The sequence below is a fragment of the Varanus komodoensis genome, unplaced genomic scaffold (genome assembly GCF_004798865.1).
Source record: "Varanus komodoensis strain SLA01 unplaced genomic scaffold, ASM479886v1 scaffold2, whole genome shotgun sequence".
Taxonomy (NCBI): domain Eukaryota; kingdom Metazoa; phylum Chordata; class Lepidosauria; order Squamata; family Varanidae; genus Varanus; species Varanus komodoensis.
In genome coordinates, this window is record NW_025335568.1 from 4,286,131 (window position 1) to 4,305,787 (window position 19,657).

The 19,657-nt window shown below is 51.5% G+C and overlaps 1 protein-coding gene across 1 annotated transcript in view; it reads left to right on the plus strand.

The window, feature by feature from the left end:
• Positions 1–14,562, plus strand: part of UBOX5 (U-box domain containing 5) — a 29,356-nt gene extending 14,794 nt beyond the window's left edge. Inside the window, exons 2-5 of the mRNA XM_044428348.1 lie at positions 7,373–7,472; positions 9,482–10,670; positions 13,029–13,190; positions 13,569–14,562. Of these exons, the coding sequence (XP_044284283.1) occupies positions 7,419–7,472; positions 9,482–10,670; positions 13,029–13,190; positions 13,569–13,780 (1,617 nt within the window). The 5' untranslated portion in view covers positions 7,373–7,418 and the 3' untranslated portion in view covers positions 13,781–14,562. The remainder of the gene's footprint in view (positions 1–7,372; positions 7,473–9,481; positions 10,671–13,028; positions 13,191–13,568) is intronic.
• The last annotated feature ends 5,095 nt before the right edge of the window (positions 14,563–19,657 follow it).

A 19,657-nucleotide genomic window follows, 5' to 3' on the forward strand; every position in this document is an offset into this window, starting at 1 on the left:
CTTATTTTCATGGGAATTTTAAGAAGAAAAACCACAATGTAGGCACACCTGGACAGACTATTCCACAACCAAGATGCCACAACTGAGAAGACCCTCTGCTTTGTAGAAACAATGCCAGGAAGGTCTCTGAGGATAAATGCAGCTTCCAGGTAGGAATACATGGGAAGAGATACTCATTTGGTATTAATGTTGAAACCCCTGGCCCCAAGCTCTTCAGTGGTATCAACATTAATACCACCCATTTGAATGGGCCCAGGAATGGACAGGAGGGCAGGGCAGACATAATATATTCCTATCAGCCAGTCCAGTTAGCAGTCTCGCTGCCTTATTCTGGACCAGCTGGGCCTTTTTCACAGTGTGCCCGGCATAAAAGATTGTAAGAACTGAGGCAAGAGGCGACCAGATGATTTGAAACCGTAGCTGGGCGAACCATGGGAGGGTGTGATTGGAATACTGGCTCAGGTTCATAAAAGGTGCTGCTCTGTGCTACCAAATCAACAACTCTAGGTTCAAGGGCACCCCAGACTGCGAGACTGATACTTGGGGTGGGGGGAGACCCCTGCAGAACAGGTTGAGTATCACTCATCCAGGCAGACAAACTGCCCAGTCGCATTCCCTCCATCTTGTCTGGATTGACTGAGCCAGCCAGCCTAAGAGGGAGCCATGAAAATGCCCCTTGAGTACAATCAGTCCTTCAAAGAGGCTTCATGTGCATCAATACAAGCCTGGATGCACTGGGGGAAGAGGAGCTGCGTGGAGAAGCAGTGGGGTGTGATCTCTTTCATCAGTTCCTGTTGCTGGTCAAGGCTAAAAGGGCGGGGGGGGGGGGGGAGAAACAACCGGGTGTAGGGAACAGGTGAGGCCTGGTTTTGCTGGGGGTGGGGACCGAAGCACCACATCATGTCTCCCATTGCTGAACATCATGAACAAAGGTAGGTTTAAGTTTTGGAGTGCTTGGAAGATCTTGCCTAGGAGTTGCAGGGGTGGAGGGCCTGTACCCTGCGCTCTGCTAATCTCGCAAAAACAGCAGAGCGGCCAGGCTTCTCCCGGTTGGCATCTCCTCCCCTCTTTCTGAGTGAGAGAGCTCTCCTTGTTCTGATGGTGAAAGACTTGACAGGACCTGGTAGGACTGTTTGTACATTAGCTGAACGCATGCAAGGAGTACATTATATTAATATCATTAATTTCTATATTTTCCAATAGCCAAAGCTCTCTTCTAGACTTTGAGTCACTAAGACTATAGGTAACAGACACCGTATGTTTAGTGCAGGCATCAGGTGCATGCGCAATCTGATGTTCTCCAGATGTTCTCTGGCCCTAATCCAGATATTCTTATGATGTGTTCTGCATAAAGACTGAACAGAAAGGGAAATAAAATATACCCTTATGTAACACCGCTGCCTATAGGAATCCTTTCCATTTCTTCATGTTCTGCCCCGACAATAACTTCTTGTCCACAATGCAGGCTAGATACTGAGACACCCCCATTTCTTTCCGGACCACCCATAGTTTCCCATAATCCACACAGTCAAAGGCTTTGCTAAAGTCTCTAAAGCATAGGCCAATCTTCTTCTGAAATTCTTTGGTGCCCTCTGGCAGCCAGTGGGTATTTGTAGTATGATCTTGCATGCCTTCTGCTTTTCAGAATCCAGCGTGAACATCAAGCATTCTTGTCCCTTATCTACTCTGGCTGTTTTATTCTTCCAGGTGTTTTGGAGCAGCATTCACTTCCCTTTCTGATACTGCTGGCTCTTCCTCACAGAATTTTTCTTCAAAGAGTCTGCCATCCTTTCATCTCTTCTGGATCATTCTCTATATTGCTTCCTCCTCCTCTTCATTTTCTCCTAGTCAGATAGGATGTTATCCTGTTGGTCTTTCAGCAGTCTGACTCTAGCTTTGAAATTCCCTTTGATTTCTTGGATCTTCTGGAAGAGGTCTCTTGTTTTACTCTTTTGTGGTTCTCTTCCAATTCTTTGCACTGGCCGTTTTAATAGTTCTTTTTGTCTTTTGACATTCTTCCCAACTTCTCTGGTTTCAGTGCATGGTCAGTTAAATTGAGTGATACAAATCTGTCCTTGATTTAAACTCCTAAGGAATGTTGCTTAAATTGCATTTTGGCACTATGTTTCTGTTAACATTTTCATATTTACTCTGATTTTTTATATTACAAGTACAGGGTCATTAGCACAATCTGCTCCTGGTCTTGGTCTGGCAGCAAGAATGCACCTTCTTTGTCTCGTGTGTCCAGCGGCATTTCTGTATTAGCCGTCTGATCAGTTGCCTACAGTTTGCATTTGCAACGGGAAGTGGGTCGGCTTCATGGAATCCCGCGAGTGGTTCTGCTTTGTTTCCAACCCCTAAGCCAGTGGTGGTAAACCTATGGCACGCGTGCCACAGTGCACACACAGAGCCCTCTCTGTCGGCACGCGAGCCAAGTCGCCCCAGCATCGCCCCAGCAGCCGAGCATCGGATAGCAGCACACAGGGGCCATGCGCACGCTCGGAAAGGACTAGCTGCGCCAGGTGATGACGTCACAAGCCACGACTCAGTAGCCGCGACTCGTCCGAGCTTTCACATGGCTGATCAGTGCTCTGCCAAGGATATATATGTTTGCTTGGACTGGCTGTGAATTGTTTTTTCTAAACTAAAAACCTAAACACTTTTCAGGTTTTATTGTAGGGTTAGCACTTTGCGATAAATAAGTGGGTTTTGGGTTGCAGTTTGGGCACTTGGTCTCTGAAAGGTTCGCCATCACTGCCCTAGGCCAAACATGTGATTCTGCCTTGTTTCCTGCTTTTGTATTCCAGTCACCTCTGCTGACCAGCATGTCTTGATGTGTTATCATAAAAGCTTCTGATTTCTTCTTCACTATTTGTTGGAGCATAGATTTGAAGGAAAATTCTTTTGATAGTTTTTCTGAGAGTTCTGATCTATATGATTTGGTCGGAGTTTGCATGACTCCGACCAAACTCTTGCTGCCTGTTCTGCATCTTGCCTCATTGTGAAAGCCTCTCCATTCTTAAGTTTGCCACTTCTGAAGTAAAACACTTTGCATTCGTCTGACTGAAAATGTCCAGTTCCTGTCCACTTTAGTTCACTTACACCGTGCTCAGCAAGGGCGAACTGTCCCACTTCTTGCTTTGCCGTTTCCAGTTTGCCTTGATTCGTACGTCTAACCGCCCATGTTCCAACTGTATGTATTGTGTAGCATCAGCCTTTGCTCTGTGCAACAAATCTGGAGAGCACGAGGTTGGAGAAGGCTGGACTAGAAGCATAAAAGAGTCACCAAAAGAAACGGCCTCAAGGCTTTTGCAATGAAACTTGCCTGTTAAGTGAGATCTGGAATTTGCACAGTTAAATGCAACCCCCAAATACCATGGACATTGATGCAGTCTCTCCCTCTCTCCCTCTCTCTCTCTCTTTAGTTATTTAGACCATTTCTATGCCACCCCATTCACAAAAAGCCTCAGGGCAGCTTACAAAATGAATAGACAATCATATAATTAGCCATTAAAAATCCGGAAACATCTTGGCACAAGCATAAAAACCCCAAAAATACAATCAATAATTGACAAAATAACTTTTAAATAAAAAGGTCTTGGCCTGGCACCGAAAAACAAATAACGACGGTGCCAGGCGGACCTCTCTGGGGAGCGCATTCCACAGGTGGGGCGCCACCACAGGGAAGGCCCTGCTCTGGGTACTCACCCTCCTAATATCTTTCATGGAGGGTTCCCAGAGGAGGGCCTCTGCCACCGATCTCAAGGGGTGGGAGGGCATATATGGACGCAAGCGTTCCCTCAGATACCCAGGGCCCAAGCCGTTGAGGGCTTTATAGGTGATAACCAACACCTTGAATTGGGCCCGGACTTCAATGGGAATCCAGTGAAGCTGACGGAGGACTGGGGTTATATGAGAACAACGCCCAGTCCCCGTCAGCAACCTGGCAGCTCTGTTTTACACCAATTGAAGTATCCGGACCATCTTCAAGGGCAGCCCCACATAGCGCGCGTTACGGAAGTCTAATTGGGAAGTTACCAATGCATGTGTCACTGTCAGGCCATCGTTCTCCAGATAGGGATGCAGCTGATGGATCAGCCGAACCTGAAGGAAAGCGCTCCTCGCCACCGCAGTCACCTGAGCTTCTAATGACAGCTCTGGGTCGAGGAGCACTCCCAAGCTGCGAACCTTGTCCATAAGAGGGAGTGCAACCCCATTCAGGACAAGGTCCATGTCCCCCACCCCGAAGCCTGAACCACCTACCAACAGGACCTCCGTCTTGTCTGGATTGAGCTTCAGTTTATTGGCCCTCATCCAGCCCATTACCTTGGCCAGGCACCGGTTCAGTACAGCCACTGCCTCACCTGGATTGGTGGAAAACGAGAGGTAGAGCTGGGTATCATCAGCGTACTGATGACTCCGCAGCCCACACCTCCTGATGACCTCTCCCAGCGATTTCATGCAGTTGTTGAATAGCAAGGGGGACAAAATGGATCCCTGCAGAACTCCATGGCATAGCTGCCATGGCGCAGAGCCATAGTCCTCCAGCACCACCTTCTGGAATCGGCCATTGAGATAGGAGCGGAACCACTGCAAAGCAGTGCCTCCAACTCCCAATCCCGCAAGCCTATCCAGGAGGATACCATGGTCGATGGTATCGAAAGCCGCTGAGAGGTCCAGGAGAACCAACAGGGACGTACTCCCCCTGTCTTTCTCCCTGTACAGGTCATTGTACAGGGCGACCAAGGCAGATTCGGTACCAAACCTGGGTCTGAAGCCGGACTGAAATGGGTCCAGATAATCAGCTTCATCCAAGAGTGCTTGGAGTTGTCCCGCCACCACCCGCTCTAACACCTTGCCCAAGAACGGGATGTTGGCCACCAGTCTGTAATTGGCGGCCATCTCTGGATCCAGGGATGCCTTCCTTAGGACTGGCCGGACTACCGCCTCCTTTAAAGGGGCAGGTACCCGGCTGTCCCTTAGAGAGGCGTTGACAACCTCCAGGATCCAGGCCCCTATCCCTTGCTTGGCTTTGTTAAGTAGCCAAGATGGGCAAGGGTCCAGTAAGCAGGTGGTGGGACGTACTTGTCCAAGCACCTTGTCCACATCATCAGGCCGCAATAACTGAAACTCATCCAACAATGTGTGACCAGATGGCAACATTGGCTCCTCCCCTGAAGGCTCTGGCTCACCAGTGGAGTCCAGCTCATGACTAATCTGAGCGGTTTTCTCCTTGAAATGCTTGGCAAAGTCGTCACAGTGGGCCATCGAGGGTGGCATGAGAGCTTTCTTGGGGCCTGGGTGAACCAGCCCCTGTACCACCCGAAAGAGCTCCTCCGGATGGCATTGTGAGGAGGCAGTGGAAGTGGAGATGCATTTCTTTTTCGCCGCCCTCACCGCCACAGCATAGGCCCGATAATGGGCTCTTAAGTGTGTTTGCTCAGATTCATCCCGTGATTTCCTCCACCTGTGCTCGCGCGCGCGCGCGCGCGCGCTCTCTCTCTCTCTCTCTCTCTCTCTCTCTCTGGGTGGTTTTAAAAACAAGAAAAAAGGTGATGCAAGTGAATGTCACTTAATATGGAAAAGCAGGAAATAAGAAGGAGTCCCAACTAGAGGGATGCAGGGTGGTGATTTTGATTGCTAGGGGATACGGGTAAGGATGTGGAAACGGATTCAGCACACAAAGACTGAAAGATTACTGCAAAAAGGTGTGGGAGTGGAGGGGAAGGTGATGAGCACGGGGAGAGAAGGAGACTCATGCAGGAGAAAAATTGGTAAGAAAGTTCCAGGTCAAAAGAGGGGAAAATGAAAATTTGTCTTGTCAAGGAAAATGCCAAGTCCCTGCTGGTGAAGGAATGCCAGGAAAGGAGAACCTTGCGTGATTTTCAGTAAGGAAAGTGGTGCTTATGAGCACTTTGCCAGCGACAGCTTGAATGATAAAATAATGGTTAACACAGAAAGAGCTTCAGCTGAGCAGTTGATCAGCGGAGGAGAGGGTGAGTTAGCGGAATTGGCTTTCTTAATCTGTGTGGCTGTTACTCAACCATCTGAACGCTGTAGTAGGACAATTCTTTCCTGCAGCAAAAATGAGAGCTCTTTAAGGCAAAGATTCCTAAAATGTTGTCTGTCTCAATTCTACCTCATTTTCCTCTTTTGGAGGTTCGGAATTTAAATAAAGGCACAAACTGTATTCCTACTTCTTGTCAAGGTTTTAAAAGGTGTCCCTGTCAGAAGATGGTTCTGTGGCTCCTTCCCTCCTGACCCCACAAATGAAGCTGGTTGAATCCATTCCTGGCCAGCCACTGGTACGGAAGGAGCCTGGAATATAGTTAACCTTTTATCAAGTAGCATAAGGGGGGATGAGAAGATGCTGCCAATTAAGGGGGACAAAAGCCCCAACCAGATACTGCAGCTTTGGCAGGCAGACACCCTATTTGGCTTCTGAACTCTTGGATTGGAGGGACTGCTTTGCTTATCTGAGCCTAGCATGGATCCTTTAAGGCCTGCCTTCTCTGGTAATGTTCATATGAAAGAAGGAAGATGGCCTGCTCCGAATCATTCCCTCCTACTCCCATTCCAACTCGTTGCAATAAGAATAAATGTAGTATTAAGGGCACCACTCGATGCCTGTTTGGGCAGAAAAAGCCCCTCGACTCGCAGCATCGCCTCAATTCTTTGTAGGACTTGGAACATGAGATGGTCATTCAAAGGCAAATTCCATGCTGGGGAAAGAAACAGAAAATAAAATTGCCAACGTCCTAATGCCATATTGCTCCTCAGAAATGTTACCGTACAACTGGAAGAAGCACAGAAAAAGCCACCACCAAGATGTCTAGAGGCCTTGAGCAATGATTGCTGCCTGGGTCGAGACTTCTTTAGCAGAGAAAAGGGGCACGCAGGGGCCTGATGGATGCCCCAAATTATAGATGAGTTTGCAGATGCCAAAACCAGATCTCTCATGCAGCAGCCTGGTGGGCAGATCAGAAGAGACCCAAGAGAAGGATTTTTCCACACAGCACATGGTTAAACTGGAATTTGTTGCAATGGCCATCGATTTGGTTAGTTTTAAAAGAGGGTGAGGCAATTCATAAAGATGGTGGCCATCAGTGGCTAGTAGTCATGGGAGCTATATGTGGCCTCCAGCATGCGCGGCCTTTGGCCTTTCAATGCCAGTCGCTGGGAAACATGAGCAGGGGCTCCTGCACTCGTGCCCCCCTTCTGGGCCTCCCACTGGGGCATCTGATGGGCCAGTGCTGGACTGGCTGCACCTTTGGTCTGATCCGCCAGGGTTCCTCTTACATCTTTAGCCTCTCGCTTACTCTGCTCTGCGCAATTAAGAAAACCCTTGTGTGTGTGTATGTGTGTGTTTTAGAACCAGACTGAAGACTGGGAGCTGATTTCCACCGCAGCCCATAAAGATGGTGATCAATGTCTGTCTTCCACAATTCAAGCCAAGAATTCATTGCAACAAGGTATTTTGTCTGGTGGGCAAATGGCGGGGGAACCCAGCTCCGAGCAGCAGGTCCGGCTTGGAGAAGACCCCGTTCTAGGGACAAGGGGTGCTTTGACTCAGTAGTTGACTAAATCAACAACAGTTATGTCTCAGGGCTCCCTGTGGCTCATGCGTATCCTTTCTGAGAAATATGGCTAATGACACCCACAGAAAGACACCCGGCAACATCTCCAGCAGCTCATTTGCAAGGCAGAGCCTTCCTGAAAAAAGCAACAGCTTGCCAGGGTTTATAATTCTGCACCGTGAAAACAGAACTCCACAGGCAACTAGGTTTGCCAACTAACGAGCTGAAGACTAAGCATGTATTACAACCTTCGGCCTGTAATTTAGACCAGACAGACCCCCCCACCCCACCCCAAATAAACTGTCCTTGTTTCTTCAGTCATCAATAACTGATCAAAAGCCTGAAAGGAAAGAAACGGACCCACCAGCAAGGATCAAAGAGGGTTGCTTTGGCCGTCCCACCCCCTTTTGCAAGTCACCAGCCAGAGAGGTGACATCATAATGTAGACTAAGGACCAAAATCTTGGTCTTCATGACTTGTCCGGTGACTTTTTCAAGGAAGTGTTTTGTTAAGCTGTAGAAAGCTGATTTAAGCCAGCACCACCACCCTGCCCCCCAAAAATTATCTGGATGTTGAACAGCCCTGAGTATGAATTTCAGTAAATTCTGGTAATGCTTGCAGAAAATGCTTCACTCTTACCCTCCTCCCCCTTGTAAAAAAGCTGGATTCAGACAAAATGAGAATCCTTGAGGGCGAGTTGTTGTTGCTGTAGTTGTTGAACCTGGTTATTGAACCTGGTTGTGCTAGTAAGTAATGGCTTTCAACCATCAACAACTAACTCATGATGAGAAGTCATTGTCTGTTGTTGGTCTGTGAACTGTAGGTTGTTCACCATGGCTTATCTCAGCTGGGTTCAAGCAATGAGATAAGTCGCTTTTCAACAATCCATGGTTTAGCTATAACCCACACTCAACATTTGATTATGGGTTATCATGTTGTCTGAACCCAGGCGCTATCTTTTTTGTCACAAGGAGGATGCTGGTGGCGTCCGAGAGGAGCCTCAACCCAAGGCATGTCCCTAGTGTAGCCTGTTTGTGATGCAGCTGGTCCAAGTGGAATCTCAGTGAGAAGGATCCAGGCAGCAATTTTTGGGAAAGACACTCCTCTGCTTGGCAGTGCTCGCCACTTCGGGTAGGCAGGGCTGACCTAGATGAACAAATACCTGGACCTCATACAATGCAGCTTCTCCGTGTTCTTCCCGTGAGGGCGACTTTGTGTGCATTGGCGTAAAGTCGGGTGTGATCACTGGTACGTGTGTGACTTCACCGTGCCGTGGCTGAATTGCCCTTTAGGTAGGTGCATCTCTGCACTGCCACCCGGAGACCCAACTTTGCCTATATGACCAGTGTCACTTAAGGAGCAGTACCAGGACTGGATTTTCCAGCTCCATTCTTGCTTTCCCTTTTTGGGTGAATCTTGTAAATTCCCCTGCTGACTTGGAGTAGGGATAGGTGGGCTACAGATCCTAGCCCACTCCCCACAATTCGCAGTTCTGAATCGGCTCCCCAGACCACATCTCAGCACCCCAGAAACCCATGTGACTCTTCATTTCTTTTAATAACGCGTGTACGGGAAGAAGCGAAGGGCTTGATTCAAACAAACTTAGGGGCTTTAATTCCCAGTTACCTCAGTGGGAGACTTTGAACGACATGAATTTAAGAAAGCAATCCTCTAAATATTTATTAAGTTAAGAGCCATTGCGTTCAATGTGACTTACTCCCAGGAAAGTGAATAGAGGATTACAGCAGAAGGGTTTTAGTTGAGGCTGGGTCTCATTCTTGATTTTGATGTTGGAGAATTCCGCTCGCTCTGTTAACAATGGCATACAAAGACTCTCGGATCTGTTTTCAGAATCTTCTGTTTGTTTGTTTGTTTGTTTGTTTGCTTGCTTGCTTGAACTGTAGATCTCTGCTGACGGATATGAGGTAGAAAACCTGATCACAGAAGACCTTGCCAAGAGAAACCGTGGATTCCGCTGTGAATATTTCATTAAGCCCCCAGTCCACGTGACTCTTTCCTTCCCCTTCAATGTAGAAATTTGTCGGATTAATATCGACCTTTCCTCAGGGGGCTGTCACAATATCACTGGCCTGGATATTTGCACCTCTACCTCCTCCAGCAAAGCCTCTTGGAGCCACCCAGAGCCTCTGTTCTTGGGTCTGGACGCTCAGCCCGCGTTGGACAAAGAGGTCTTCACCCTGGTGGGCAAAGCCGTTCTGAAGAATCAGAGCAAAGTGACGTTTAGCCACCGAGGCTTCAGGCCAAGGCCTCCCTTCCATCACCAGATGGACACTCTCTTTTCTTTTTCTGGCTCTGCCTCGCTAGACCTGTGGAATAAAGGCCCAGCGTCCCTGAGCAGCGTGTCGCATGTGCGGATCTGCATCACCCATGTGGCCGGGGGCGGCCTGCCCTGCATCAGGAAGGTGGAGGTCTGGGGCCAGCCGGCCAAGGCCTGCCCCCACGAGGTGGTCAGCGACGTGTTCCGCGTGGCCTCGGAGTCCTTGGCCCAGGGCTTTGGGGGGCAGGCCGCCAGCCTCCCGTCGCCCATGGAGAGCGACACGGTGGCCCTCAGCGGCTCCGACAGCCAGGAGCCGAAGCTGATGGAGGCCATTCAGGACGTCCCGGAGGAGTTCCTGGACCCCATCACTCTGGAGGTGATGACGCTGCCCATGCTGCTGCCCTCCGGCAAAGTGATCGACCAGGGCACCCTGGAGAAGTGCAACCGGAGCGAGGCGTCGTGGGGGCGGGTGCCCAGCGACCCCTTCACCGGGGTGGCTTTCAGCCAGCACGCGCAGCCTCTTCCCCACCCCTCCCTCAAGGCACGGATCGACCACTTCCTCCTCCAGCACAGCATCCCCGGCACGAACCTCCTGGGGAGGGCGCAGGCCCTGGGGACCATGGTGGCCTCCTCGATAGCCATGTCCTCTCTCAAACGGAAACTAGACCTTGTGGCGCAGAGCCCGGGCGGCCACCGCAACATGGAGCCCCTCCCCAGTTCCCCGGCGGACGTGGTCGCCGTGTCTTCCCTGGAGTCCCGGGCTAAAAAAATGAAAATGGAGTGCGAGTCGAACTCCCAGATGGACTGCTCCACAGGTACCCTGGGCCCTCCGTCCCCTCGATCCATGGCAGGCGCTCCCCTGCCCCCTCCCGGCAGCCCAGGGCCTGAATGCCACCCCCTCCCAGGCGGCCACCGCAGCGGGTGCACAATCCTCAAAGCAAGGCAGTCCCTGCCGGCATCCTTGCAGTCTCACAAGGCACCAGATACATGAGGATCGGGATGGGGAGGGAACTGGAGGACCCAGTCGCCTTTCTGCAGGGAGGGCGGAGGGCCTCACTTCCCCTCCTTATTGGTTGTCCAGATCCATGTGACTCTTCATGGAGGGCCCCAAAATGGGTGGGGAGCAGCCCACTGTGTTTCTGGCCCAGGCCGTGCAGGATCGGGTCTCGTCCTCGCTTCGCGGGACTGGCATTCCCCTGGCCTGCCGCTTGCTCTTTTTCTGCCACATGTTGCTGTCGCTTAACTTCATGTTCCCATTAACGCCGGGGCTCAGTGTGTGTTTGTTTTCATCAAAGCTTGATCTGTAATGCCTGCGCTGGGCAATGTACCATCTTGTGTTCCAATCTTGGTTTTCTGAGAACTTTTCTAAAAGAAGGTCCCCAGACCGCTTTGTCACAGAGCAAAGCTGTGCAGTGTGTGCTGAACGGCCAGATATTCTTGGACCCCCACGGAATTGTTCCTGTCACCCCATCTTCTCCCTGTTCCCACGTGTCGGCTCATGTATTCTTTTCTTCCTCCCCCTTTACCACCCCAGCTTCTTCGCCTGAAGGAGGAAGCGGCAGCGAAGGAGGATTCTGCGAGTTTTAGCATATGTGTTGTCATTTTACTTAGCCATGTCATCGCAAATGCATCTGTGCATATGCCTGCTTAGGCAGGTGGTCAGGAGACTCCTTAGAACTTTGCAGATTTCGTATTGCTGCATTTCTAGTGTATTTAATACCGAATCCATGCAAATTATTTCCTAACCAGTATATTGCATTTTTCTCTCTCAAATCCTGCTTTTCTCAGTGGGGTGTTCTGCAGATTTTCTGGCTGCAGAAAGTCTTGTCTCTGCTCAGGGCACTATTCCCTAGCACTCCCTGCCTTCCCTCCCTCTCCTTGCAAAGGGGCTGCCCTTTCAAAGGAGGAAACTTTCAAGTAAGCACACCCCCATCCTTTGGGAAGGAGCGCGGCCCAGTGGGAAGAGCATGTGCTCCGTGTGCAAGCAATCTCAGGTTCAGTTCCCAACTTTTCCAGGTTGGACTGGGAAAGACCGGCCCTGCGGTGAGTCCATGGCCTGATTTGCATGATCACTGCTGCCCGCTGCGGCCGCCATGTTACCAATTCTGCTCCCCCGCTGTGATCTCTCATGTCCTCCGAACCCAGGGAGGGGAGCTTGTTTGGGCAGATCGCAGACCACCCCACAAGAGGGCGCGCAGGGTTGGAATGATGCAGGAAGCCACGCCGTGTGGGGGCTCAGTGCCCACCTCCCGAGCGGAGTCTGGGCACGCAGGGATGCCCGCGGTGGCTCCTGCGGCACCTCCTGATCCCCTGCCAGCTGTGGCGGAGCTGCTGTACCTCCTTGGGCAAGGGTCCGGTTGCCGGGCGCCCCTTGGGAGGTGTCTGGGTGGTGCTCCAGTTGCGCCAGGGCTGTTTCACTCGCCCCGTTGGACTGTTGGGTAGCGGGGAGCAAATAAACAGGAGCCCGAATTGCTTGCTTGGGCAGCTGCGTCAGAAGTGGCATCCTGTAACCAGAGGTGCTTCCATCCCGAGATCGGTGTTTGGCTAATGCCCTGAGAGCCTGAGGAGGGTCTGATGTGGCAGCCGCCGCCGATGGGTGTCGGACAGTGTCGGCGCCAGAGCCGCAGCCGGGGCAACGTGTCCTCTTGTGTGGCACAGTGCCAGGTGTGCCAGTCCTGCGTGCGGGAGCTTGGCCCCACTTCCTGGCAGACGCTCTCCTGACCGCCGGGCCCCAAGTGGTCTTGGGGCAGAAGGGAGCAGGCCGGGGTCTGGGGAGCCGAGCCGAGGGAATCTGATAGGTTCCCATCCCCGCCACTTAGTGGATGTATCAGGGAGAGTAGCCATGCTAAGCGCCTCCATGTTGAGAGGGAGCGCATCCTGACTCCCAGACCCCGCTGTTTGTGCCCTGGCTGGCCACCCACGGAGGCAGAGCACTAGTCCAGCAGGACTCTTCGCCTGACCCAGGGAGGAAGCTCTGATGTTTGCAGCTCTGCTTGGGATTAACCTTTGGCACTGAAGAACACAAAACCAAGTATCCCGTTAGTGGCAGTCCGTTTAAAGCAGACGGGCTGATACTGTAACCCACCCGAAAGACCGAATGGCTGGCGGACTTACTCCTTGTTCTCTTCACAAGCCAGATTATATGCTTCCAGGTTCTTGCACTCTCTTTGCAGATCTGATCTCTCACGAACAGAGGCTTTCGGAAAGCTTGGATAGCGCCTTGAATTCCGCACTCAGCAACATACCCTTGTTCACAGCCAGCTTGACCAAGGGCCAGCAAGCCCCGCACGGCGCCGGCACTGCGAGCAACTCGTGGGACGCGAGCAGCGCACATGGTAAAAGGGCATCCCGTTGAGGAGAGGGAAGCCCGGGTGACGGTCCTTGTCTTTCTCTTTCCGGAAGGGGCTGGGGCGCCATGGTTGGGGGAGGAGGCAGCTCCCCGGCATGACTGGCGGGCTGGCAACCGGCATCCTTCATAGCGGCTCTTCCCAGGCATGCCTCTCCGAGGTAGCGCTGCGTGTTTGGGAGGCACCCGGAATGCCTCTGGGGCCGACCAACCAGGCACTTAGGCCTTTTCCAGGAGGTGCCTGTGCTTGGAGGGGGAGGGGGCCCCCCACTTGGGGGGCCAGCCCCCCGGGATGCAGCGCCACTGATAGCCGCTGTGAGGGCTCCCATGCATTTCCTCCTCCTCTGTGTGTGTGTGTTTCCTACAGAGCACGGCAGGAGCGGCGGTGGCGGCCAGGGATGTGCGTCCTGCTCGCGGACCTTCTCTGTGTACTTCAAGATGGAGCCCGTTTACCAGCTCCCTTGCGGCCACCTGGTGTGCCGGTCCTGCTTGGCTGAGAAGCAGAAATCTTTATCAATACTGTGTATGAATTGTAAAAGGTTGGTTGCCACCCACGACATCATGCGGGTCCATTTCTGACGCCGTTTCGTGACGCCCTCTCCAGAATGGAATGTTTTTTTTTAAAGGGGGACCAAGGAGTGGGAGACGCCACTGTCCCTCTCCTTTGAGTCATGCAAGGGTGCAATCCTGCACAGACCTTGCCGGAAGGAATTCTGTGCGGATCGAAGAGGTCGCGATGCCCTTAGAGAGACTAGGCGGGGATGTAGGATTGTACGTTGCGCCAGAGCTAAAGCGATCAAAGGATAATAAAGCCATATTCTAACTTTTTTTCCCAGAAAGCTCATTTATACACAAACGTGGCATCCATGTAACCGAGCTCTGCCACCTCTCAAGCAGCCCAGGCGTAATTGTTTGTGGCCGAGATGCGGCACCTTCACATTCCAGGCAGTCTGTTCAGTAAGGAAGCTTTTGGGTTTCAGGAAGGCAAGTCCAGAACTAAGGAGAGCGTATCTGCCGGAGCACCCGTCCATTATCAGCCTCGTCCCTGCATTGTTCTTTCCAGACATGCAAAAAAACCCAGACTAGCAAATCCAGACTGCCTTTTCTGAAGGCCAGATAACTTCCAGGGAGCGGGGAGCACTGGGCAGGGTCTGAAGAGTGCTGGTGTGAGTCTTCATTAGTTGTGCAGTTTGTCTAAAAGGTCCGTGTGTGATACACACACACATACATCTGTCGTCACTCTTGATTTCTGTTGTGCAACCGGGGAGGTGACGTGGTCAGCTCTGTTCCTGTCTAGCAGGTAAAAATGTATAAGCCTTAATAAAACTGTGATCAGAAGTCACTGATCTCTTTCAGGCTTACGAGAGTCGTCTTTTTTTTTTTTTTTCCTGCCTGCGCATCTGTTGGAAGGATAAACAACACGTAGCTTATTTCAGATGCTTCTCATTTAAAAGCTCTAGGACGGAGTCAGCCAGTCGTCCTCTCCATTTTATCCTCACAACAATCCTGTGAGGTAGGGCAGGGTCTGGCCCAAAGTCACCCAGTAAGCATCACGGCTGGAGTGGGGAAGAGAGCCAGGTCTCCCAGTTCAACACCAGCTGCCCCATGTGCAGGCACATGGAAACTATACATGCCATCCTGATTTAGAGCTCTCGCTTCCCCATGTCCTCAGCCCCGGGGCCTGGTTACCATCCCTGCTGGCAGGGAATCGCCTCACAGAGCCCTTCTGTGGCCGCTCCATGTGGGGTGTGATGAGGAGGGAGCTGGCAAGAGCCAGTGGGGTTCAAGGCGTGCTTTGGGCTGGGCTCAGGATTAAACTCCAAAGCAGCCGCACGGATCCCCAGCTGCAGTCACTTTCCTGTACCTCGCAGAGAGGCTGCTTCTTACTGGGCTGCTGGCAGTGAGTTGGGAATTCTGGGAGTTGCAGTCCAAAGGAAAAGGGGGTTTTCACTAGCAGGGCCAAATCAGTTACCACACAGCATGAGTAGGCAGGTCTCCCTGACGGAGGAGACACACTGGGGAGAGCCAAAAGCAGGCGGCGAGGAAGTCCAGCGACGAGATGGCTCAGTCCTTAAAGGAAGCAGCCGCCTTGAGTTGCGCAGAGCCGAGTCGGGCTGTGAGGGGCAGGCCGTCCTGGAGGGCCCTCGTCCATCGGGCCGCCACGAGTCAGAAAAGCCTTGATGGCACGTAACGAGGGCAGCTCTCTTTCCCCGCTCTGCATGCAGCTTCGGCTGCCGTCAGTCCAAGCGCGGCTTTTTACGAGGCTGTGCAGAGCCACGCCATGCACGGCCGGACCACCGGGCCACAGCGTCCCCCGCGGCTGGCAAGCGACCGCCCGGCACGTACGTTAATGACCCTCTTTCCCAGTCTTGCTCCCGGACCCCTTCTAACTGGAGACGGGCATGTTGGAGGAACTGGTCGCTTTGCATGCGAGGCAGGCGCCTCGGTGGGTGAGCCGAGCAGCTGGAGACGATCCGCAGAGGCGGGCTGGTGGAGCCACAGGCGCTGCGAACGCCGTTTAGGTTGCGTTCTCCTTGCTGCCCTTCTTGGCACCCATTAGCGAATACCTAGTTGCGCAGCGTTTAATGAGACTTCTGGAACCTTCCCTGCCCACAAACGGCTGCGCCCTGTTACTCATATTACTGCTGTTCGGCCCCATGTGAGAAAATTTGCCGAATGGAGGCAAGCTTCGTTAACCCTTGTCATGTTTTTGAGTATCTTCCCCTCGCCCCAGCCAGCGTCCTTTTTGTTTCTACTTCACAAACTTTGCATAAAGCAAGGGCAGGCCGCCTGATGCTCTCCATAAGTGTTAAACTACAGTTCCCATAGTCCCCAGCCTCCAAAGCCAGTGGTCAGCGATTAGGATCGTTGTCCAGGACTTGTGGAGTGCCCCAGGTTGTTCGTCTGTTGGACTTTTAAGGTGAACAGGCGATCGAGTGACTGACTGCACTTGTGTCCGTTCGCACAAGAGAAAGTCCGGCTGGTCCATGGGGTGCCAGCATCATCCCCTCAATCTCAGGCCGAAAGCCCCTTATCATCCACTGAAATGATTTCCAGATTAACCTGGTCGGGCTTTGGCCTCAAGGCCCACATTCCCCAAGGCGGCTGGGAATGAGTTGCTCCGGGTAGTAAGTTCCGGAGTCTCGTCGCGACTGGAGTGGCCCCAAACTCCCAAGGGCTGGCCAGGAATGCTGGAGGTCAGCCTTCCCCCACTTCAGGACTGTTGGCCATGCTGCCTTGGGATGATGGGAACGGTGGTCCACATCTGGAGGTACAGGGTGGGGGAAGGCTGGCTTGCAGCCAGGATCGACTGGGTCACCTCTTTAGCACCACAGACCCATCTGCAGTACAGGTGTGATAATAGGCTACCTCGCATGGTTGGCATAAGTGAACGCTTGTGGGAATCTCTGAGCAGTGCTGGGATCACAGGGTCATTTGGTGCGGTCACCAGATGGGATCCAGGAGTTCTGATCCAGCTGCACGGCAGCCCAGGCCGTGGCCTCATCGGCAAGAAAGAACACAGGTGATCGGCTCCCAGGCACACCCGCCCTGAGTCTCGCCTGAGCAGGTAGACACGGGGATCCAGGTCTGCCGGCTCATGGGCGCACCTTCTGCCCCCATGATTCCAAATCAGCACCAAGAACTCCGGAGTGGCGCAAGAGTTGCTGAGTCTCCATCGGGGCCTCCGCTGTCCTGTTGGACACTCCACCGCGTGATGTCCATGCAAGTGGGAAGGCCTCGTTGGCTCCCCCTTGCGCTCGGGCACCACCCTGAGCAAGGCGGGGTGCCCCAGAATTCACCAACGCAACCTGCACTTTGGGCCTGGAAGCGGTGGGCCAAAGCCCTGCCTAGCGAGGACAAATGAAGGCAGGATACCGGAAGGCTGTTATCTCGGCCATCCTGGATCTGTGGGAGCAATGGCTGCCCGTTGGTCCCGGAAGCTGTTGGGAAAAAAACCCCAAATGCCAGAATGAAGTGTGCTCGAGCATTATCCATGGAGTCGGGGCCCCAGATCTGCAAAGTTTGGGAAATGCTGATCCTGGACCCTTTTGCTACCCTCCTGTGGTTCTTAATGTTCAATTTTCGCCTTTGGCCCTTGAGCTGATACATCGGCTGATTTCATTAAGTGATTCCAGGCTGGAAAGTCATTTCCTTAGCTCAGAAAACATTTCATTAACCTTCCTTGACTTCAAAAAGCATAATTACATTTTAATCTTTTATTCCTGCATTATCATTCCACACATCAAGTAATTTGAGGGTGAATAATTCCTGCTAATACACTTGTAAGATACAGTAATCGGGAGTTTGCCCTCGTCTCATAAAGCTGTCATTCAGTCTAGAAATGATATTTGGGATGGTGGCTGGCTTTAACAGAATGACAAAGTTCCCGGTTTCCATGTCATACTTTAACTGATTTTTTGGGGAGCTAGAGCTGGGTCAGTTTCAAAAGCTCTTGAGAACTAAATGGGATGGGAAATTTGAGATGAAGATCATTACAGCTGACCCTTGTTTTGCTTATATTTTTGAAGCTGATGTAATCACAGTGACAGAATAGGGTATTAAAACACATTAAAAAAAAAAAACAGAGAAAACCCTCCCTACAAATAAGCTTAAATAGGCACGTGTCCAAGTGGGGTCACAACTAGCCAAGAGAGGCATGCTTGAGTAAGGTTTTTCCAAGAGTTTATGATTTTACAGCAAGTCCCAGTGTACAATTTGTGGGCCTCCAAATATTTTGGCTTGTGATTCCATCATCCCTTGCCAGTGGCTTTGCTGGCCAGGGCTGGCAGAATTTGTTGCCAAAAACATCTGGAGAAACAGAAGTTGCCACTCCTGCCCACAGGCAAAGTAGTTTTGCTTATTTCCAAGAAGGAAATCTGTGGCACAATCCTATGCAAATTTAGACAGAAAAAGGGCCTACAACTCCCAGCAGGCTGGGCCACGCTTGGACTTGTAGGCCTTTTAGCTGCCTAAACTTGCACAGGATTGCCACTTTATTTTGCCAGCTGAAAGCAAGAGAATCTCCGCGAAAGTAAAGGAAGAAGGAGCTTCTGTGCCCTACAGACAAAAACTAAGCCGAAGACTGCATGGCATTTAAAACTCTGTACTCCCCTTCTTAGCAAGATTCATGACTAACTTTAAATTAGGGCATGGTTCAGGCAAAATTAAGTTCCATTGATTACCAGACAAGAGATTTAACATAGTGGTCTACCATGGAAACAACTGACTTCCAAGTGCTTAATGTTGGCTGGATCACATCCTTACTTTCCAAAGATACAGGATACGGGTGATTTGCTAAAGAAATCCAAAGGCCCAAGATGCAGGTTTGTGCATCTGATGGATTCTAGTCCATGAAACCTAAGCATCCGTTAGTCCTTAAGGTACCACAAATCTTTACTGTTATCACCTCCCCAAAGATGCCTTTTTGGAGTTCTTCATGGACTCCTGAGATTTCACCCTCCTGATGTGAGCACCCAACAGGGGCACTTCCCTCCCCAGGGGGTGGCGGGGGGACGGGACAATCCTTTACTCTGATTGCCACCTGAACACTTCCTGGATCAATGCTGCACATCCCACATCCCCCTGCCTCCAAGTTTTAAACTCTCAGACCCCTGGAATTGGAGGCTGAACCTATTTCTGGCACCTCTAACTCTTTGAATAAGTACGCGCCCACCCACACACACGCACACCCTCCCTCCGGAGGGATGGAATGGGTATATCACAGGGTTCTGCCCATGGCCCAATTGAACACATGCATTTGCTAATGAAAAGGGGCAGCTCATGCATCCGCAGCCAGAAACAGAGCTCCAAGTGAGTTTGGCAGCACAGATCGCTGGGCCTAAACTAACACAGACATTTCAACAGAGAGAAATGTAAAGTTCTGCACTGGGGTAGGAAAAAGCCGGTACAGAGATGAAGGGTGGAGAATGCCCTCTTCTGAGGGCACTACACATGGGAAGGCCTAGATGCTTCCGTAGACTTCGAGCTTCAAAGAGCGATGGACTGAGGCAGCGAATGCCTTTCCCAGCTGCATCCACAGAAGCATTGTGTGCTGATCGTGAGAATAATGGTACCATTCTGAGGTCGTACCTCGTAGAGATTATGGGGTCCAACTCCAAGTAGCGCACTTTCTGGAGGATACTGAAAAACTGGAACATGGCTAGAGAAGGTGAGAAGGTGGTGAGAAGATCAAAGATGGTGAGAAGCCCAGAGACCAAATCCTATGAAGAGAAGTTGAAGGAACTGGACATATTTAGAAAATATTAAGAGCTGATATGATAGCCATCTTCAGATATTGGAAGGGCCATCATGTGGGTCAGCAGTAGGAAACGGTCTGGCCCGTGGCCAACTGGAAGTTCAAGAAACTCCTGGGCACAAGTGTGACATGGACTGCACAGATTTATTTATTATTTATTTTATTTATTTATTAGAACATTTCTATGCCGCCCCTTGCCG